We start from the raw sequence: 23,315 nt of genomic DNA, 5'->3' as shown, positions 1-23,315 counted from the left end.
AAACAGAGCGGGGGGCGGGGACAGCGGGGAGGAGTGGGAGGGGGGGCGAGCGGGCGGCCCCCACCTGGCGCTGAGCGACGCGCGCGCCAGCCAATGAGCGCGCGGGGCCGCGACGCCGGGCCGGCGGCAGGGGGCGGGCTCCGCGGGGAGGGGGCGGGGCCGGCGGGAGGAAGGGGCGGGGGCGGCGGCGGCCGAGGCGGCGCAGGGCTTGGGTTGTGCCCGGGACTGTCTGCCGGTCTCCGCGGCCGAGCCGTGAGAGCGAGGGGCGGCGCGGCGGGCGGCGGGACGTCTCCGGCGGCAGCGGCGCTCGGCGTGGGGAAGCGGCGGCGGCGGCAGCAGCAGCAGCGGCGGCCGCGTCTCCGCCGCCGGGGACGCCGAGTGCGGCTGGTGGCACTGACAGCGGCGGCCTTGCCTCTCCCGCCTCGCCCCCGGCCCTCCCCATGTGATCGGTCTAATCCCGGCCGTGTGCGCGCGCGGGGCTCCATTCCGCGGCGCCCGGTCTGCGAGCCGGGTGGGAGCTCGAGTGCGCCTCCGCGCCGCGTCCCCTCCCCCGGAGCGGCGGAGACCCGGGAGGCGTGCTCAGAAAATAAATAAATAACCCCACGCGCGCAGCCGGAGCGCGGCGCGGGGCCGGCGGCGGCGGAGGGACGCGCGGGCAAGGCAGCAACTTTCGAGCCGGCGCAGAGCGCAGACCTCCAGCCGCGCGGGTGCAGCGCAGCGGCGGCATCGAGGGTTCGGCCCGCCGTCCGGTCGGGGTGTGCAGTCGGACGGACGAGCAGCGCGTCGCTGTCCCCGGCGGCTGGAGATGTCCGAGCCCAAGGCAATTGATCCCAAGTTGTCGACGACCGACAGGGTGGTGAAAGGTAAGCGCAGCGCCGCGCTGCCCGGTGGGTGCCCCGAGTGCCGCAGGCGCCCGGCCGCTCGCCTCGCCTCCCCTCCCCCGCCCCGGGTCCGTCCCCGCGCCAGCCGCGGACCTTCTAGGATGTGCGACCCGCGACCCCCCTCCGCCGTGGCGCCCTCCCCCCCACGTCCCCCATCTGGCCCCACGCGGGACATTTTCACCGCCGGGGGCGTCAGTTGGCAAATGGCTGAGCCGAGGGTAGGCGGCGGCGGCGGTGGCGGTGGCGGTGGCGGGAGGGGGCGCTGGGGGGTGGTTGCTGGCAGGGAGTAGCTGCTGTGACAGAAATAGGAAGTGGGTGGCTGCTCGCAGGTTTGCATGGGATCGGGTTTATGGTTTTCTTTTGCAGAGGGAGGGGTGATTTATGGCTTTTAAAAAATTCATATGGCATTTTTATGTGGCCGTGGCTTTCCAGCGACTGCCTGGCTCGGGCAGGGCTCTCCGGGAGCTCCATTGCAGCAATTCCCTCCGCGCCCCCTCCCCCCTCCCCCGGGAAGGGCCTGCACAGGGCTCGCGAGAGCGCGGGAGAGCGTGGGGGGGCCCGGCGCTTCCTTCCGCGCGGGGCGGGGGCGGGGGCTGCGGGGGCGCGGGGGGCGGGGAGGCCCCAGGGCCCCCGCCGCCGCCGCCCCGGGGTTCCCCCGCACGCCGGAGGGAGACGTGCGAGCGGTTCTCGCGCCCCCTCGCCGCCCCCGCCGGTCCCCGCCGACCCGCCGTTGCTCTCCGAGGGCTCCGCGCTCTTTCGCACCTCCCGCGCGGTAACCTCCGCCCGCTCGCCTCCTCCGTGTCCCCCCGGCGCCCCTTGGGGACGGGCTGCTGGGTGCCTGGTGCCGTCTTTGCTCCCCGCCCCGGGATCGTGCGCCGCCGGCCGGGGGGCCCTGCGTGCTGGCACGGAGCAGCCGGGCTGCGATGGGGAAGGGGCAGGCGGCGGCCGCCCTCCCTGCTGCACGGGGACCCGCCGTCCTCGCCGGGGTCCGACGGGGACCCGGGGGAGGAACCATCCTCCGAATCCTGGAAGGATGAGGCCGCAGAGCGGACCCGCCAGGATCAAGTAGTATCTCTTGTTCCCGGGGTCAGGACAGCCAGCCGAGCAGGGGTGGGCGCGGGCTGTGCGCGGTGCTGGCCTCTGACATCGGGAGCAGCGCTGGCTGGTGTAGACAGAGAGGGTATCTGATGTGGCCAGAGCAGCAACTAGAGTGCAAACCAGTAAAGTCATGTGCACCCTGCACACTCAGGTGAAGTAACCCGGCAGCCTGAAGACCGTCATCCATAAGTTCCCCTGGGGTTTCAGAACTAATCTTTGCTCCTTTCAGTTTTTTAAAGGAATTTTTATGCGTGAGTGTTGGTGGTAATAGAGAAAATTGTGTCCTTTTTTGAGAGAGAACAAAATATCTTCTTTTGTTTTGATTCTATTGGACTCATTCCTGCTTCAGTGCAAGATTCATAGACCCATGAAAATAATGAGGAAATAGCTCTGCAAAAATGATTTGAACTAGGATTACAGATAGATGCACAACTATTTTATTTTTCCTGCAAGTATGGATTCTCATATAGTCAATTCAAATTCATTCAAAAGAGCTATGTTTTTCATGTAAAGGCTTCTGTTGACATTTTCAAAAATTAAGAGTTTTTGCTGAAATATCCGAGAATGACAAGTATCTCCCTAATATGTTAAGCTTACATGTAGCTCCAGTCTGTAGGTTAAGATAACCCATTTTCGAAACATCATACAGCTTATAATTCAAATGATACCATTACATGTTTTAGCAATTAAAAAAACATTCCTGTGCACACATAGGGTCACATTCCCTGCTTTAAATCACAAAATGCAGATTCTTAATGTAAGTGTAAAGTTGTCATCAGGTGAACAATGTAAAAATAATTGTTCAGACATTCTTGCTTGGTGTCTTTTCTGGTTAATATGGAAGAGTCCTTCAGTCATTCCATAGTTATTTTGCCTTGCTTTTTCCTAATGCTATATTATCATAAATGACTTTTTAATTATAAGTACATACACCCAGCCATCATTCCAAAAATTTGATTTGCATACTTTTGCAGAACTGAAATACAAATGTGGGTAATAGACTCAAAATAGAAAAAGTTAATGTTGCATTTGTTTTGATAGGGATCCGGATGTGAAATGTTAAATTTTGACTATAGAAAAAGTTTTGTTGATGAATCCTGATTTTAAGGTGGGCACGGTGCTACTATTTCTCTTATGCGTCCTTGTAGACTTTAGTTGGCTTGAAAGGCATCATCCAAGGTTGTGTTCGACATTTTGTCATACGTACGATTTTTATGGTTAGTTATTTGAGATGGTAATCTATTTTGATTATAATTTCTTCTATGAAATAGCATTTCCCCTTGAATATGTGTACACTATTCATATACTTAGTGAGTGAAAAGTACATATATACTGAATGGGAAACAAATTATCAAATGATTTTTTATGTTTCCAAAAATTAGATAATACATAGTTCACAAAACCACGACTTTAAATTTTGTTACAACTTCATCTCAGTGGCTATTCTTTAACTCATTCTTTAACACAGGGGAGAGATTATCCTTGAGGAAAGAGTTGTGCTCCTTAATATTCAGATCTTTGTTACCATGTCATGCCATGGCTATTTGTTCACAGATATCTTCCTTGGTGTGATCTGGCTTTTGTTGTATAACAAATTGCTGTTTACAAATAAAGTTGTGTTTGTGGTTTTGTTTGTAGTAATATGATGATGTGACCATTTCTTATGCATTTTTAAAAATCTTTATAGATTTAGGGGGTACAAGTACAATTTTTGTTTTTTTTTTCCCTATGTAGATATAGTGCTTAGTTGTGAAGTCTGGGCTTACAGTGTAACCGTTACCTAAATAGTGTACATTGCACCCTGTAAGTAATTTTCCAACCCTCACTCCCCTCCCACCCTGCCACCCTCTTCCGGTTCAGAGTCTCCAGTGTCCATGATTCTGCTCTGTGGATGTGACCACTTTCTTAATCGTACCTCCTTAATGCCACTTTGGAGAGAGAGGTTGAGTTTGTCTCAACTGTGTCAGTTTTGAGGTTTGTAGCAGTGGTCCCCAACCTTTTTGGCACCAGCGACCTGTTTCATGGAAGACAGTTTTCCGAGGAAGGGTGCGGTAGGGTGCTGGGGTGCAGAGCTCAGGGATGATGGGTGGCCCCTTTCCTAACAGGCCGTGGACCAGTCCTGGGCTGTGGCCCTGCCCAGGGGTTGAGGACCACAGTGCTAGATGTATTCAGAGATCCTGATCAGTTTTCCAAAGCTTAAAAATGAGAGGAAATGATGGCAGAGGAGTTGAAAAGCACTCATTTACATTACTTCAGAGAAAAGGTTGCTTCAGTTAGCAAAACTGGTGCGACTTCATTTTGGCTATTCTTGGATTAAAACAATGGAAAGTGTAAGAATATTGGCATGACCATGATGTGTACCAGAGAAAACATTTCGGTAATGCCATTTGTTGGAAATCAGAATAATGTGATCCATTTATTGTTTTATGTTATATTTTTTAAAAGAAATGTTACGTAGCTATAAGGCAAGAGACTCGGGGCAATAACCAGAAGAATAACTGTCTCCCTCCCCGTCCGTCAACACGCCCTGTAGCCTGCCTTTTCCTGCAGTGGTGCTCCACAAGCCTTGCGCAAAACTTCAGCTTCTTCTTCATTTCTCCCCTCCTGTTTCTGCCTGGAATGCTGTTATCTGGCCCAAACATTCCCTCCTGGCCATAGAACTTTGCTACATGATAGTGAAAAATATAACACTTGGAGGAAATTAAACTGTACGTGATACCTAATGTGTGGCTTTGTTACATCTCTTGACATTTTCTCTTTTCCCATCTCCGAGTATTTGGTGGTGGGCCTTTGTCTAAACCAAAACCAATTAATGTGGTAGAAATTTCAGGCCCCATGGCAGGCTGGGAAGAGTTCTGGGGACTCTCTCAAAAACTCCAGGTAGTGCACTGTTGTGCTTTGTGTAAGGTTGCTTTTGGCTCTGGGGAATGAGCTGTTTTTCCTTGTGTATTGGCAGCTTATATACTCTTTATATAGACAAAGTATGCAGAGGAAAATTCTGGAAAGATAGCTAAGACCGTAAATGCAAGAAGATGCTAATTAAAGTAAAACATCATTAAGTAAATAAGGATTGGGCCACCGTGTTTCTAGCTGAATGAGACCAGCAATACTACTTAAAAAGAAAACAAAAATATACTATATTGGTAATAACTGTCATGTTCGGATTTTAAAACAGAGTAGTAAATAATGCCATTTCTTTGTGGTTTGCCAGGAAGAACTCATTGTAAATTTATTTTACTGACATTTTGTTACCATCAGTTGAGTTGTTCCATGTATCTGGTTTTCCATGTGAGTATAGTGAAACCTCATTAATTCAGTATCATTAATTTAACTTTATTATGATTAAACGTTGGTGTTTGGTGGCTGAAGTTAAATGAGCATTGTATATGAAGAGAGGGGTCCCCTCACCTAATTAATATTATAAACAACATAGTTCCAGCATGGTTAATACGCTTAAGAGAACAAATTCTTTCCAGGACTAGTGAACAGTATGCAAATTCATGCTGTTAATCAAAAATTTGCTTAATGTATTCATTAGTATTTCCATTCAAGTGTTCTATAAAGTAAATATAACACCAGTGCATTGTTTTTAAAACATGTACATTTAAGGCTTAAGGCAACAATTGAGACTGGGACTCGGGGGAATTCCAGTGATTCTAAAATGGTATCAATGAGAATAATCAACATTTTATAAATAATATTCTTTTTGGGAAGTAGGGGGCAGAACCCTTCCTTTAAGTGGACAATATATTTTCAGATACTCAGTTAAAATGTGAAAAATTATTATCTTAGAATCTAGTTAGTGAGGTTTATTCTAAGATTTGTTTATGTTAGTTAGCAAATGTCTTTTCAAATCTGTTTCTTTCTGCCCTATTTTTATTTACAATTTTAGAGAGATGAAATATAGGACTTTGATATACCATGCATTTATCACTTTTATAACTGGCCTCTTATGCTTTTCTTTATCTTTTTTGTGTCAGTCATGTGTACAGTTGAAACTAATTATGAAAGCAAATAAGGAATCCATTTAGAGTGACCTCGTTGGAATACAGCATTTTTATAGAGATACTCTCCTTTTAGCAAATCTGGTGAAATTAACATTTTGAAAGTTTTGTGAAAATATATCATGCGCTTGTAGAACTATTAAGAATGGTGATGATTTATGATATGTAATTTTGATAATTACTAAAAAATCATTTTGTCAGTTTTTTCAGCAACTTTCTAGTGTAGTGGTCTTTTGCTATTCAAGAGGGATATGGTGAGATCTTGAATTTCCACTTACTTTTTGATCTTTTTTATTGTTTGAATTTCAACTTTCTGTAATTTCACTGTTACATATTATAACTTCACAGGCTACTTTCCTTATTACATAAAAGGGCAGTAATTGTTCCCACTACTCACTTGTAAAAACCAAAGGATCATGAAATGGGGTTTGGGAGGCTGGGTGATTATACTACATCCACTCGCCTGGTAATGACAATATAGTCACTGCTGACACAGAATTACAAACGACAACGTGTTAATGTGTTTTCAGGTCACCTGAGACTAGTCAGAACCATTAATATTGAAAGCCATGGATGCCTTGGGTCTACAACAGTAGCTTATGATGACATTTATTTTTATAGTTAAAGAAAAGGGAACAGAATAGATAGAATGATCACAGGTGGGTCTAGAATGCAGGTAAGTGTAAGCACCTTTTTTTCCTTATTAAAGAGGCTTTTCTTGCTTGAAAATATTTTTGAGAATTGTCACTTCTTTTGGTATTTTTAAGATATCAACACATTTTGTTGCCCATTTTGTTTTACTGAATTACTAGCTATGTAAAATAGTTTGATTAGGAGAATCTTTTGTATTTCTGTATTTAGCAGAAACATAAAATTCTGGTGATAAACGTTGTCATCTGGTTTGATCTTGACATGAAGTTCACTAAAGAAATACCATTAGACATTGTTTTTTATTCAAGTATATATATACACAGAAATAGAAATACCATAGCATACTTTCTTACAAAGGAGTTTTATTTACTTTTATTTTGAAAGGTGCTATCTTAAGCCTCTTTGTCTGCACTACGGATAATGACCCACACTGTTGCTCTAGTTTGAGGATTTTGTTAATTTCTAGAGAAAGCTCAAGTGAAAACTGTGAGCCAATGCTGCTTAGGTGTTTCGCTCCTTTTGTAAAATGCAGTCATCAGTTGGGAGTGATGTAGGCATTGAAAGAAGATTTCAGTTTGTAAATTAAGTCTTTAGTACTCTTGACATTTTCAGCATTTAAAATTCATTTTATTTTACAATTTTCTGTCTTCAATTTGAAGCCATCAGTTATAAGAAGTCAAATAACAATTTTGTATTCCTCCATGGTTTGGTGTTCCAAATAATGTCGTAAATCAGATTGGCCATCAATTTGAGGACCTAGACCAATGGTGAGTGAAAGCTTTAGATGTTAAAAACAAAAAGTAAAAACCCCAGCTGAGGAAGTGGTAATAAATTATTAAAATTCTGTGTTTTGGGAGTTATGGTAGAATCTTTCTGAGACCATCATAGAGGGGAATGGTGTTGTGTTTTTCTTCTCTTTATTCCTTTAACCCATGCCTCTGCCTCAGAGCAAAATATACTATGACTGTATTTTAAAAGATGGTCTTTCTATGAAATTCTGTCTCTTGCAGCTGGAAATTTTGCATGTATCTGCAAAAGAGTAAAACGAGTAGATATCAGGGATTTTTAAAATCCTCCTCTAGATTATTATACACCGCCTCACCGTGGGTGTCAATTTCAGGTGCTTTCTACAGTTATGAAACCAGAAGGATGACAATTGATGTTCAGAGAGAGTTTTATTTCTGTGGAGTTAAATTTTAAAGAAATTTTTCATCAGCTCTAAAATTCTTAGACCTAAAGAAAATCTTTTTTATGGTGACTATATATATGTACATATATATATATATATTTTTTGAGACAGAGTGTTGCTCTGTTGCCCAAGCTAGAGTCCTATGGCATCAGCCTACCTCGCGACAACCTCATACTCCTGGGGCTCAAGTGATCCTCCTGCCTCAGCCTCCGGAGTAGCTGGGACTACAGGTGCGTGCCATCACGCCAAGCTAACTTTTTCTATTTTTAGTCACCCAGCTAATGTTTTCTATGTTTAGTACAGCCGGGGTCTCGCTCTTGCTCAGGCTGGTCTTGAACTCCTGAGCTCAGACAATCTTCTTGCCTTGGCCTCTGAGAGAGGTAGGATTACAGGCGTGAGCCACCGCGCTAGGCCTATGGTGACTGCGTTGCCCCAGTTTTCCTTTTTCTGGGTGGAATTACTAGTTCTGATTTAAATTGTTCAGTTGTTTCTTTGTAGCATTAGAATGTTTTGGAAATTTTAGTATGTCAGTGTCTAAACTCTGCCTCCCATGTTGCTGCGTATACTTGGAAGTTACATAAAATTATTTGTTAATATGTGCATTCACAGTTGTAGTTTGGAAAATATGGTCATTGGACTGGTGGTGCCTACCTCAATGCCTTGCTTATTATGCACTGAGTAAGTTCTTGTTGGATGATTTGGGCCTTGCAAAGTTCTAACGCGCCTTCCGAAGCAATAAAATGAAGACAAATGCTGTGTTTATGTTGAATGCATTATATTAAGCTCTGATTCTCTGTCAAGGGTTCTATATGGTGACTGGCGAGTTGGAATACTTCCTTCTCCGGCCCAGTCTGAGAAGGGAGTATGAGAAGGCGGCATTAATAAGGCGGCGACACAGTTAGATTGAGGACAGTTTTGCTGTTTGGTCGTTGGAACTGACTTTATGCCATCTGAATTTAAGAGGCTACATTCTTTTCAACTTAGCTTATTACCTTGAACTTGAAAGCTTTCTTTTAGTTTTTGTTATATTTCTTCTTAGGTCAGTCAGTTTTTGAAAAGTGAGAAAAGATAGGTTAATCACTTAGTGTTTGATTTATTGGGTGATTTGTATATTTTAATTATTGCCCAGAATTGGACTTGAAGAGAAAATAACCTGGTGAATTTTATGAAAAAATCAAACCATAACAAAAGAAAACCGCCTTTTTTTTTGTTTACATCTCAATTTATCATTTTCTGTAATGCTTTTGTAATCCAGAAATGCAGCCTTTTCCAACGTGACCTCCTGTCCTTCTCTGGCCCCCAAAATGTCATTGGATGCTCTCCAGTGGAAGGATGGATGGGCCGTGAGATGTTAGGGAAAAAAAGATGGCAGTAACTCTGCTGACTCCTGTATTCTCCTGAGTGGGCTTTGAGCCATCCGTTGACATTTTGTTTTTAAACATTTTGTAAGCTAAGCCATTTTATCAAATTAAATTAAAAACATAAAACTTTTCTTTTAAAATGACAGAACCTGAGTCAGGATTTCAAGTTTCTGTTATTTTTTTGTTTGCTTTTTACAAAGGAATTACTTTTTTTTTTTTTTTAAATGGTGAAATGTGGCATTGTTGGTTTGCTGTGTATGTTTGACACTATTAAAGCACACGTCCACCTTCTCTGTGTGGGCCTGGTTATTGGGCTAACAAGAGTTGTCCTGATCAGTTAGTTCTCTTCCTTTAAGCTCCAGTTGGATGTCCCCTCCTCTGTGACCTGCATCTCTTGACACCTTCACGTGGAGCACAGGGACGGAGCTGCTTCTGTCTCACGAGGACAGCGTGATCAGAGCATTTTGCTGTGACGGTTTGTTTACTTGTCTGCTGCTTGTCCCCGGGAAGTGGGGAGCCCTGGACAGAGGAGCCCGTTTCCCTCTGCGTGTTCAGCTCTAGCACAGGGCCTGCCACAGAGTGGGCATTTGATACACGGTTGTGAAAGCCATGAAGTGACAGGTAAAGGATAAGATGGATGTAAATGTCTAAATTATGGGGTTCTTTTCTGTTTTAAAATTTTGTAGATCTTAAATCCTGATCGGCTCACACACAGCCGATGAGTTTCTTGATTTCTAAGCCCCAGTCCTTTTAGAAGTAGGTTTTCACATGAGGTTTTGAAATACGGTATTTTATTAACTGGGATTGTATGTTTTTTGCCCAATAGCCAGCACGCGGAAGCACGACTGGCCGGAGTGGCTTTCCCCCGGGGAGTGCTTGGGTTTTAGTGGGTCAGCGCCCGTCAAAGGTGTGCAGGTTGGTTTTCTCAATGGCGGCGATGGTTTCTTTCTCAGGAAGACAGGCGATGGCCCCGAGCTGCGGGGTAGCTGTGCGAAAAGCCCCTGGGAGGCCCACGTTAGACTTCACAGTGTGCAAATGCAGAGAAATAAGAATTTGTCAGGTCAGGAGTTAGAATGGAGATGTAAAACGTACTGTACACCCAGACAGAGGACCGATGTGTACGGACCAGCAGCAAAGCTCCAGGCCCAGCCCGTGAGCACAGGTGCTCCTGAGTCGGCTCTGCTGATGGGACATCTCCGTGGTGCGTGTTCTTCGCAAAGGCCAGCCCTGGTCATCCCTGCAGGTGACCACTGAGCCTGCGCTGGCCCCAGACCTGGTCATCTGGCCTCTGATGACAGCGGACCAGCCGGGGCTTTCCAAGCTCCATAATATTTTCATTCTGAAGCAATGTTTCCAGTCTCTCAGATGGGCCGGGATGGACTCTTGTTTTCCCAGCACAGAAGTATTTTCATTTTAAAAAGTTGAAGACCAGGGAAGCTACCGTTTCTTATATGAAGTCTCATCGTCAGTTTCTGTCAGTTTGCATGCAGCAGCCGGGAGGGAATCTCCAGTGGCCCTTACCTCTGGCCCTTACCTTAACTCCGCCTGGGTGCGGTCTCGTTCATTCCACATGCTCTTCTAGCATTGGATGTGTATGGTTTTGGAGTATGTCGAAAAAAGAAAAAAAGATCCCCAAGATGATTAAATGACTTTAAATTGTGACCAGAACTGAGAGATTATTCAGTCTGAATAAGAAAAGGCTAAGTGGCGATTTAACTACATGTTTCAAGTACTAGAAACCTCTTTCCCTAGTGGATCATGCTCAGATGTTGTCTTTCATCCCTATCAGCTGCGGAAGAGAAAGCAGTATTTGGAAGCATCAGACACTTAGGTGAATTTAAAAAAAAAGAAATTAACCAGTTAAGGACAATTAACACTGCAATAGTTTATGGGGATCTTTTGAATGGAGGGAGTAAAAGATTCTCATTTGTTTTGGTTGTAAATGTGAACCTGTATATCTACTAAAGAATAGTCTAAACCTAAAATTACTACATTTTGAAGCTGGAAGGAACATTGGCAACCTCACTTCCTGTCTGGCCCCAGAACCACTGCTCTCATTGTGTGTTAGGGAGAAGGATTGAGGATGTTAAGTGAAACCTTTTCTCTCTACCACTTGCTCATGTCTGAGCAATGCACAAGAAGCACATCAGGCTCCTAGGATTGGGAAGTGCACTGGAATTCTTGCTCAGGCCACCCGCAGTGTGGATGTCCCTGTCCGGCCTCCCCGTTGGACGGGAATGCTGCCAGTGCACGTACACTGTAGTGAGAGGAGCTCCCTGCTCCCTGAGACCTCTCCATCCTGGACATCTCTGCTTGCAAGAAATATTTTTTTATGCTTGACCACAATCTGATGCTCTGAATACACATTTGTTGTATTCAGCATTGCCCTGTAGAGTTCCGTAGAATGAGCCTCATCTGTTTTCTGCAAGAGAGCTCATTTGATACTAAAAATGGCTTTGTTGTTCCTAAGTCTTCTAGCTGTTCCCCACACCGGACGGTTTCTAGGTCCTCTCCCGTCCTAGTAGCCTTCCTCTCAATCCAGGTCAGGTTGTCAGAGTCTCTTGAGTGTGGAGAAGTGAACAAAGGTTCATACTGGCTTCTCTCCTTCCGTGGAACCTCCCGCACCTGGGGCTCAGGTCCGTTGGGACTCTCGCCTTGCCCTTCTGTGTCCCTACGCTGACCTTTCAGCTGCCTCGAACCCAAAAGCCTTTCACAGAAGGGCCCATCTAGCATCCCGTGATACTCCTTGGGTGAGCGAGACATGCCACTGTCGTGACACGCTTAGTCCTCGTGCCTTTCCCACTGAAAATCCCTTTACACGCGTCTTTCCCCGGGCCCGCTTCAGCTTCCAGGTGTCAGATGCCTAATCTGCTCTGTAAGTAGGACTATCCCGGAAAACCTACCTAGCAGGTGCGTTTTAACAGTGGCTTTCTAGAGGCATTGCTTTCACTTTTCATTTATAATACAGGCGAGTAATCGAGACAGGACGAAGGCATGACACCAGGGGCCATTGAGAGTCAGATCATGTCTCTTGTTTATTTTTGCAAATCATGCCACGGAGGCAGCTCAGCACCACCCCTGTCCAGAGTCGAGCTGCCCCTTCTGCCTCCTCTCCCTTGTGCCCAGTCTGTGCAGGTTATTGATGAACTGCTCCTGTGGCCATTGAGTTTGGCTAACGGAGTGGATTCAACTGTAATTTGATAACTCGATTAGGTTTCACTGAGACCTGTAGGAGGCCAGTGGCTTCCAAGGACTGCGTCACGACACAGCGCTGTGTTATACTCAGCTGTGAGGTATTAACAGCTACTGATGACCACGTACAGGAGTTTGCAAATAGTGTATTTTAAAATATATGAACTAGAGTGAATTGACGTTTAACCCTAAAATGTTATTTTCACTTGCATCTCGTGTAAAGGGATGGAGCTACAGCTGTTGTGTTGGGCATTTTGTATACCTTGCCCTCTGCTTGATCTTATTGATATGACTTTAATCACAGAGGAAATTTTATGCTTGTATTTTATTCTTGTATTTCTCTGAACATTTTTGATAGGTGGTAGACTCTGGATTCACTCATGCTAGTGTTTTGTGCGAGTGTGTGTCATGTCATGTGTATCGCTGTGGAAAAACTGCTGAGACCCGTGACAGCAGAATATGCCTTTGCTGTCCAGGTCTGTAAATTGAGTAGATCTTGAAACATTTAGGTAGAAACCTTTGGGGTGATTTCAAAGTGCTTTAGGGAGCCTTTCCTCCTCCTCACACATCTCCCTGGGGTTGCCATGACTGAAATTCCATGATTGTTTATTTAGGATAAGATCGCCCTTCTTTGATAGAAGTCTAAAAAATATCTGATCTTTAAGAAAATAATTTACTGAATTGGCTAATTGAAATTTTCTTCCATTCGGGGAGTGTTGAATCCAGGAAAAATCCTGTTGCTCAGGAGCCTTTTTGAGAGTGAACTTTCATGCCTCTCTTTCATGCCATCCATATTCCATGCCTCTTGTAAGTATCGTGTAATTTTCCATACTGCCTGCCCTCCTTCCTGTGTGAATAGCCCAGTTGGTAAATAGATTAATTTGTGGAGTGTAAAATGGCTGTTGAAAATATTTCTTTCCCTTGTCAAACCATCTAGCCATCCGTCTTTCCATCCTGGCCATGTACACAGCAGAGTTTCAGTGCCCGCCGCCAGCCAGGCCCTGCATGGCGTTTCCGGGGCCTGCCATGAAGCAGGCAGTCCCTGAAGGTTCCTGTCCGATGTGGGAGGCAGAGGAAATCACAGTGCAAGTCGTAATTACTCTAATAGCAGAAGGTGCAACGTGGTGTGGGAGTATGGAGAAGGCAGTGATTCACCGTCTTTATAGACTGTACTGTAGTTTTTGGCAAAAATGTGACCAATATTAATTCTCTTGGGGTATAGTATCTATAGACCTGTGTTTGGACATTCTGCTTATTTTAAAATGAAGGTAGCATAAAAGGTGCTGCCAAAAGAGTAGTGATGAGCATTTATATCTGGAATTTTGTAGCAGTGATAACTCAACCTTTGAGCAGGGTGTATGAGATAGAATGATGGCCTGTTGAAGGTGGAAGTGACCTTCAATGTGAACTAGTTTAACTGTCTTTCAAGGAAAGGATATTCTTGTTACATGGTTAACAAGCTGTGTCAGAGTGTGGAAAGAGCACTGGCTCATAGCTCGACAAAACCTGGGTATAAGTCCTGTGTCTCCACGGGCAAGACATGGAACCACCTTGAGCCCATTTTTCGTGCTAAAAGTTGGAAATGGTAATAGTGACTGCAAAGCGTGTGTAACAATGACAGGAATTTTATGTGAAATGCCTGGCCTAGTGTCTGCTCAGAGTCCTCAATACGTGTTAGGTATTGTCGTTTTGTTGTTGGACAGCTCCTTTTAAAGCCGAGCTTTCTACTTCTAGAAGTAATTTGCATTGTAGTATATACTTCCTTACCTCCTACCCATGGTCAAATCCATCGTACAGTAGTTTGGGGGTCTTCACTATTCCACTGAGACAGTTTGGCAGAGGGTGACAGTGGCTGTCCAGTTGCTGGTTTCTGTGCTGTTTGACACAGTGGGCCACCTCTTCCTTCTTGAAATGTTCTCATCAGCTTTCCTGGATTTCCCTTATCTCTGACTTCTTTACCAGCTCCTCTTGACTGAATTTTAAATGTTGAGGTTCTTTTATTATCCCTTTATAAGTTCTTCCAGGTAGTCTCATCTTACTCTACTCATAGGTTTGGTTCCTGCTTGTAGACTGATGACTAGCATGTCTGTATTTGCAGCCTAGTCTTTCCTCCGGCGCTGTGTCGCAGAGCATGTGTGCAGCAGCTTCTGTGGATAGGTATGGCGAAAACAAAGTGGGGTATCTGTTCTCTGTTTCCTATCCTGGAGTTTTTATTGTCATCCACCTAGTTGATTAAACATGTCACTCAGTTCGGGCCTTTTAGGTACTTCACTTGGTGCTGCAGGAGCGTTCAACTTTGTCCCTTCCTGTACATTAATTTTCTCACATTGTCCCTAGAATTATTTTTCTAAAATGAACATACAATTACGCTAATTGCCTATTTGGTTATTGATCTTTTTCTTACTGATTTGTAGAAACTCTTTATATATTATGGAATTTGACCCTTACATGAATTCTGAAAATATTTATAATAGAGCATATGTCACATTTACTGAATGTAAGTCTCCAGTTTATTAGAATATAAAGTCTTGAAAGCAGGGAGAACATTTTATTCACATGTACATTCTGAATGTTTATCTGTGCTTCGTGCATGCTAAAAGTTGATCCAACTGAACCAGTGAAAAATGCAAACTGGACTGTCCGTGGTTTTCGTTTGCTTTACCTCCACACGGGACATTTTTGCTGCCTCCTGTGTAAAACTTCTCTAACCCCCTCAAGCGCAGCAGCCTGTGCTACTTCCCGTCCCTTGTGCATACAGTATATCATGAATGTTTGCAACAGTTTTGCTCTTTGTGAAATCTTTGAGGGCAGGGTCCTTATCCACCTGATTTCCCCAGTGTTCAGTGCAATACCTGGCAGATAATTTTCTCCTTTTTCCTTTTTTTTTTTTTTAACAACAGATAAATTGACTGGAGGAGATACTCCGGTTTATTACAAAAGCATAATGATGTTAGTGTTTCCTTTTCCCCCTTCAGTGTCTTATTTTTATTAACGTAGCCAAGTTGGGAATTACTTTTTCTAATACCTTTGACTTAAGGAATACCCGACTTTCTCATTGTCCCTCCCAGAGCATTTTCACATGATGAATTCATAAGCCAGGTCTCCTTCACTTTGGATTTTGTAATTATTTTATAATTCTAAGCACAAAATTTAAAGTAACACCTCAGGCCAGGTGCGATGGCTCACACCTATTATCCTAGCACTCTGGGAGGCCGAGGCAGGAGGATCACTTGAGCTCAGGAGTTCGAGACCAGCCTGAGCAAGAGCAAGACCAGTCTCTACTAAAAATAAACAAATTAGCTTGGTGTCGTGGCACACGCCTGTAGTCCCAGCTACTCGGGAGGCTGAGGCAGGAGGATCACTTGAGCCCAGGAGTTGGAGGTTGCTGTGAGCGAGGCTGACACCACGGCACTCTACTCAGGGCAACAGAGTGAGACTCTGTCTCAAAAAAATATATAAAGTAACACCTCAGTTTGATTTAATCTTGCCAATCTTGTCCTCTGGCTCTAGCCTTTTTAGATGATCTTTTAAACATTGGGATTCTCCTATCTGTTCTTTTTAGTTATTTACTCTAATTCATGTCATTTGTGTAAGCTTTACCCAAGCCTGACTAGCAAATTAATTTTTGGAGCCAGTTTGAACTAGTGCATTCACAAATCATCTTTAGTTCTGTGTGTATGATATGGGAAAGGTGCCCACTGGTGTTAAGAAGAAGCTGTGGCTTCTATAGAAAAAAAAGAGGGGGGAGAGGTGCTTGAGCAATTGTTTTTCTTACCCTAATTGGTATATTTTTCTGTAGCCATACTTAGGAATGATAAATTTTTTAAAAATGTGTCACGCGTTGGCCTACCCCGAGCTTTATTTTAATCTTTTGTGACCTCAGGAAGGAGATTTTTCCAGGGATAACGATCACAGCGTTTGTGTATTTATTTTTGGCATATGTTTTATAACATATTATTTCACACTTATATTTGAAAATAACACTTTGTTAATTTGTGGGCTACCTTGCTTCTCCGTAGGCTCTTGCTCAAAGAAAATCAGTAATAAATAAAGCGCCTTTATATTTTTTTGAGCTTTCTATTCTAAAACTGTCAGTAATGTCAATGTCTATACCCTGCACGTGGATTGCCTCGTTTTAAATACCTGCTGCAAGGTCACCTGGTAAGTAAGTGGCCAAGCAGGTGTTTGGACTCCAAGTCTTGACTCCAGGTTCTGGGCTTTTAATGCCTAACACTAATCTGAGGGGCAGATGAGGCCAGATGTGTTGGGTGGTGTCAGTGAGTTGGGAAAAACATTGCTGCTGCTGGAAATCATGTTGTTGGAACATCAGCCTTTTCTGTGAGAGAAAAATCTCGTACTTTTGTGGGGCCAGTATTTCTGTCTCTTTTGTAGAACTATGTTGCTGAGGCTCCCAACAATGGGATTACACTGTAAACTAGGCTTTACTTGGTATTCCTGACCCATCATGGTGTTAAAACACAAACTGACCCAAATCATAAAAAGAAATGCGAGTGACGAGTTAACATAAAAAAGTCATTTTTATTGGACCCTAAGTTTTCCCCCTAGGTTACACTGTAAAAGACAAATTATCTAGTGCTAATATTGTACACTGTTGGCTTTCTTGTAGAGACTTTGCTTTTTTATACAGGCATACTTCAGAGATACTGTGGGTTTGGTTCCAGACCACTGCTAGAAAAACAAATACTGCAATAAAGCGAGTCACGAATTTTTTGGTTTCCCAGTGTACATACAAGTTCTGTTTACACTGTACTTTAGTCTGTTAAGTGTGTGACATCATTATGTCTAAAAAAATGTACATATCTTAATTAAAAAATACTTTATTGTTAAAAAGTGCTAATGATCACTGGAGCCTTGAGTGAGTCAGGATGGCTGCTACTTTATCCACTAAGTTTATGTAATATTCTAAATCTGTTGTTATCGTAACAGCAATGGTCACAATATTCACCAGGGGTGGATTCCATCTCAAAAACCACTTTCTTTGCTCTTTTGTAAGGAGCGACTCCTCATCCATTCACGTTTTACCATGAGATTGTCGCAATTCAGTCCTATCTTCAGGCTTCACTTCTCATCCTTGTTTTCCTGCTGTTTCCACCACATCAGCAGTTACTTTCTCCACTGAAGTCTTGAACCCCTCAAAGTCAGCCTCTTACAAACTCTTGTTAACGTTGATCTTCTGACCTCCTCCCATGAATCATGAATGTTCCTAGTGGCACCTAGAATGGTGAGTCCAGAACGTTTTCAAGGTACTCTGCTTAGATCCATCAGAAGAATCCCAATCTATGGCAGCTGCAACCTCACCAAATACATTTCTTAAACAACAAGATTTGAAAGGTTTGATTACTCCCTGATCCATGGGCTGCAGAATGGATATCGTGTTAGCAGGCTTGAGAACATTTATCTCCTTGTGTATCTCTATCAGAGCTCTTAGGTGACTAGGTACATTGTCAGTGAGCAGTAATATTTTGAAAAGTATCTTTTTTTCTGAGCAGTAAGTCTCAACAGTGGGCTTAAAATACTCAGTAAAGCATGCTGTAAACAGACGTGTTGTCAGGCTTTTTTGTTCCATTTCTAGAGCACAGGCAGAGTAGGTTTAGCATCGTTTTTAAGGGCCTTAGGGATTTGAGGATGGTAAACACGCATTGGTTTCAACTTAATGTCACTAGCTTCATGAGCCCCTAACAAGAGAGCTGCCTTGTTCTTGGAAGCTTTGAAATCAGGCATTGACTTCTCTCTAGGACGAACGTTCTAGGTGGCATCTTCTTCCAAAACAAGGCTATTTCTTTTCCGTGGAAAATCCATTGTTTAGTGCAGCCACCTTCATCTATCTTAGCTAGATCTTCTGGATAACTTGCTACAGCTTCTGTATCAGCGCTTGATGTTTCACCTCACACTTTTACGAAGATGTGTTTTTTTCTTAAACCTCCTGAGCCAACCTCTGCTAGCTTCCTCACCTCTCTCAGCCCTCCTAGAATTAAAGTGAGTTAGGGCCTTATTTTAGATTAGGCTTTGGCTTAAGGGAATGTTGTGGCTGATGTGATCGTCTCTCCAGACCACTCAAACTTTCTCCATCTCAACAGTAAGGCTGTTTCTTATCATTTGTGTGCTCACCGGAGTAGCACCTTTAATTTCCTTTAAGAGCTTTTCCTTTGCATTCACAACTTGGCTAACTGTTTGGCACAAGAGGCCTGGCTTTGGGCTTATCTTGGCTTTGCCATGTGTATTGACTAAGCTTAATCATTTCTAGCTTTTTATTTAAAGTGAGAGACACGTGAGTCCTCCATTCACATGAACACTTAGAGACTTTTGTGGTGTTATTAATTGGCCTGATTTCAATATTGTTGTGTCTCAGGGAAGAGCAAGGCTTCAGGAGAGGGAGAGAGACAGTGCAGGGGCAGGTCAGGGGAGCAGGCAGAACACAGGCAACCTGTAGGGATTAGGTTTGCTGTCTTCATGTGGGTGAGGTTCATGGTGCCCAAGACAACTACAGTAGTAACATCAAAGACCACTGATCACAGGTCACCATAACAGATACACTAACAACGAGAACGTTTGAAATATTGTGCAAATTACCCAGATGTGATACAGAGACATGACGTGAGCGTCTGCCGTTGGGAAAATGGCGCTGTTAGACCTGCTTGTGGTAGAGATGCCAGAAAGCTTCAATTTGTGAAATATGCAATATCTGCAAAGTGAAATAAAACCAAGTACAATAAAATGAGGTACGCCTGTATTCATTTTCGTATTTTTGTTACTAAAGCAAATAAAGGAAGCCACACACAGCTAAAGTGAAAGCCACTTCAAGGAGATGTCACATGAAACATTTTGAGGAGGGAGTTATGTGGTTTCATTGTAACATTTTAGATGCAAGTGCGAATTGTTTTGCGATCAGAGTTTTTCATCAACCACTTTTAACTGTTCTGTACTATGTTGAATGTTCAGGAATAGCCCAGTTACGGTTTTTAAATTGATTGTTTAAAAGAAATTATTGATAAGAAAGGGATAGTGATTCAGAGTTTTAATGCTGCTTCTGATGCAGGTTGACTGGAGAAATTTCTTTGTTCCACGATTGCTAAACATGTGTCTGATCCAGCTGAATCTGGTTTGACTGACTGAGTTCTGTGGTTGAAGTAGTTGCAGGCCATTGGCTTAGGTGCAAGGCAGGAGTCAGCACCCACCTGATGCCCCAGGTCTGTGAATTCAGGGAGCTCCAGTTTTACGCTGGGGCCTCTTACTTTCCCTTACTTCACGGTGAGTACCTCCATATGTGGGGAAATTTCTTCCCTGCTGGAATCTGCTTGCGTTTTTTTCCCCTGGTGATAACTTTTGTGATCCTTGGATTTCAAACCTGACTTCTTTTTGGTTCTTGTTTAGAAAGGTGTTCATTAACATGTAGATGAAAAGATTTAAATAACTTATTCTTAAATAGGAATAGGACTAGGGTGTTTTGTTAGTAATTCCTGCTTTGTTAATTTATGTTTATTGAAATGTAAGGTCTTTCATGGCCTGGAAAAACAAAACATATGTTTCAGCTTTCCTACTGTGTGTGTTTATTTCCATTCTGAAGCCAGACCTTGCCTGAAATACCTTTATCATATAAGGAAATCGATAGTGAGATATTATGCCCAGTGTTTATTGCTACGTACATGGGTAATTTGAGTGTTATAAGTATAGGAAAATTGTCAGGTAAGTCTGTATTCCAATAGAAATATCGAAGTAAAATAACCAATGACTGAACATACCAGTGGTTCACATACGAACAAGGTGAGAAAATATGCTTTTTTTTTTTTTTTTTTTTTTTTACAAATGTGGATTTAATTTGTGTCTTAAGGGTGAAATTTTAAAGTAGAATATTAACATAGCACTTCTTTTGAGGATTCCTTTAGTGAATACAACTTCTGAATTCACTGTTTTTACTTTTTTCTTGAACTCATGTAGGAGGCAAACATCTTTGTAGTAAATTCCAGGCTTTGGAATTTTTTCTTATGGAAGAGAGGCTGGAGTCCCCTTGGTCACAGTATTTGATTAGAATTGAATTGCCACTTACAGAAGGAAGACTGTGTTGCTTCTCCATATTCTTATAAAATGGAAATGTGCATAAGTTGTTTTGTGTACTTCTGCTTTTAATATCACTTTTATGCTGAGCTGTGTGCTGTGACCTCCTGGGTGTAATGGTACCCTGTCCTTTGTCACAGGTTTCAACTGTGAGGTTTTGTGAATGATTTATTTCCAGAATGATGAAATTATCACTAATAATAAATGATTTTATGTAGTTATGCTACAGATAATAAAAGTACCACCTGTTCCTAATTGAACTTCTATTCTGTGAAGAGAGAGCACCAGATGTGATAATTTACTTAGATTGTTTGGCCTGTATTCAAGGTGCTGCTTCCCTCCTAACTGCCACCTCCAGCTACTGTTCCACTGGATTTTCCTGACTGCAGGGAGTGAGCGGGAGGCAAAGCTGTGTTACTCGTACACAGGGCAATAGGATAGCGGCTGGAAATGGAGTTTGCCTGCAGGCCACCCTTAGTTGATTTGTGTTGTCATGCAAGAAATTTTTCATGCACTTATCTCAGGACATGGCATTCTGGAGATTTTTGAATGCTACCTGTTGCTCTTTCTGTTGGAATCTGGTCTAGATTGTTAAGTAAACAGCAATAGAAGGAACAGAAATGGTGGCCTTACAGTATGTTTTCTTCAGTCTTCATAGACTTCACCTGTTTCAATTTTAGAAACACTTCCACATACTTTTTGCTTCTCTTTAAACTGGACCCATTTGGATTGAAATTAAATTTGTCTTTACGATGTGACCTACTTGGCGTCAGTTATTTTTGCAAATGCTGTTTCTTTTAATCCCCAAGGTAATCCTGGGAGGAGGTTAATATGGAAACCTGTTCTGAAGTCTGGGAATCAGAGAAGTTGAATAATTTGCTCACAATCACAGAGCTAATAAGTGATGAAGCTGGAATTAAATGTAACATTTAAAAAGTAATTTGAGAAATGTGAAATATACGTAGAATTTAAAAGAGGACAGTTAACTCCCACGTGCCTATCACGCAGATTAATACTGGAAATTTTACTACATTTCCTTTATTCCTTTTCTCTTTTCTTTCTCTCAGCCAAAGTAGTTTTAAAGCAGGTCCCAGACATCATGTTGGCAAATGCACAGACTTTGACTGTGGGGCCAGCAGTGTTATATCTCTGTACCAGATGGTCTAAAGTCATAGGAGAACGTGACAGAATGTAGAGACTCAACAGTGGAAGTCATGTTTTTCTAAAAAACAAGTTATACATCTGCACTCAGTTTTCATGATAGTCATCACTTGGTACTCATTTATTAATAAAATTGTAATGAACTAACTAACGTTTCCTGAATACGGACTCAGGGCTGGGGACGGTCCCTCATGCTTGGTGCACATGAACTCAGTTCAGAATAGCCCTGTGTTCTGTAATCATTCATTGTGGATTCAAGTTGCTTTTCAAAACTATGTATCTCTTTTATGTAAAAACGAAGCATTTTACATTGCCTTGAATTGTAATGTGTTTTCCAGTCCTCCTTGCTTTGACTGCTCATTATAGTAATTGGTTGATGGGGGAGAGAACTTCGCTGCTCCCTAGTGTGGGCCATAGGCCGGCAGCATCGCCTTGCCCGGGGGCGTGTTAGAAATAGACTCTCAGACCCTGCTTCAGACACGGAGCCAGAATCTGCATTTTAAATTAGATCCTCAGGTGATTTGTATGCACGTTATGATTTCTACAGCTTTGGGCAGCATCTAAACAGGTGCCTTGCAGGCATCGTTACACATTGCCATGGAAAACTGGTAAACCTGCCGGTGCCCTGTGTTAGCTCTAACCAGTTAAATCAGACTCTCTAATCAGACCCTCACATGGGTATTTTTTTTTTTTTTTTAATATCTCAGGCAATTCTTAAGTTTTGCCAGGCTTTAAAATGTGCTGGTTTAATAGGACTAGAGTATCTTTCTATTCTGTTCCAGCTACTTAACTCTGAACAGAACATTTTGTCTTGTAAATCATGTGTTGAAAATGATCCTTAAACAAGAATGGGAGATGGAAGAAATTCAGGGCTCACACTTAGTCTTTCCAGGAATGGTAACTGACTGGGGAAGGTATAGAAAGTAACTCCCTTTGGTGCAGGACCGAGCTTCTTCACTGCTCTTACCCTCCCTTGGCACTAGGGAGTGAAAGTGCTGCCAAAATATATTGTATTTTTTTGTTCCATTCTTTCCTTCAGGTGAAGAGTTACACTGAGGGAAGTAGGGAGATAATGGAATACCAAATGAGCAACAGCTGGTCTAGGAGTTGAGTAAATTCATGTCATTGCACTTGTTAGGATTCTAAGTATTTGTTGTTGTTCTTAAATTTTTCTGTGTGTGTGTACATGGCTGTTTGATTTTCTTTAAGTCAGTGACTTCAGTCTCGGTACTTTGTTCATTTAGCTGTGACTCCTGAGTGCTCAGTAAATGTGGGCACGTGGGCAAAGTAGCAGAACAGAGCTGGACAGTGGAGCAAGGAGGAGTATTTATGTGCTCTGTGCTCCTTACCTTCAGCTGCATATGGTGGAGGGAGTGATTCAGACCCAGACTACCTGCATTGACGCTTGGCTTTGCTGCTTATTTGCTGAGTGACCATGGGCAAGTTAATTAGGTGCCTCAGGTTTCTTGTCTGGGTAGTGACAGCACCTACCTGTAGAGTTGTTATGGGGATTAAATAAATTAATATACATGTAAAGCACTAGGAATTATGCCGGATACATAGTAAGTGCTGTATAAGTATTTTCTGAGATAATTACAATTATTAAAAGTTGTATACCTCAAAGAGACAAGGTGGCTTGTATGCGAAAGCATAGACTATTAACCTGATGGTTTTAACATCTGAGATATTAGGGTAAGACAGGATT

The 23,315-nt window shown here is 43.1% G+C and overlaps 1 protein-coding gene across 2 annotated transcripts in view; it reads left to right on the top strand.

Moving 5' to 3' along the window:
• The first annotated feature begins 355 nt into the window (after positions 1 to 355).
• The window catches only part of PPP3CA (protein phosphatase 3 catalytic subunit alpha), a 295,122-nt gene continuing 272,162 nt past the window's right edge, over positions 356 to 23,315 (top strand). For both annotated transcript variants that reach the window (XM_045536752.1, XM_045536751.1), the window contains exon 1: positions 356 to 863. In XM_045536752.1, coding sequence (XP_045392708.1) covers positions 806 to 863 — 58 coding nt within the window. In that variant the 5' untranslated portion in view covers positions 356 to 805. The remainder of the gene's footprint in view (positions 864 to 23,315) is intronic.

Source organism: Lemur catta, chromosome 24 (genome assembly GCF_020740605.2).
Source record: "Lemur catta isolate mLemCat1 chromosome 24, mLemCat1.pri, whole genome shotgun sequence".
Classification (NCBI taxonomy): domain Eukaryota; kingdom Metazoa; phylum Chordata; class Mammalia; order Primates; family Lemuridae; genus Lemur; species Lemur catta.
Note: the sequence above shows the minus strand (reverse complement) of the source record. Positions and strands in the feature narration are given on the sequence as shown.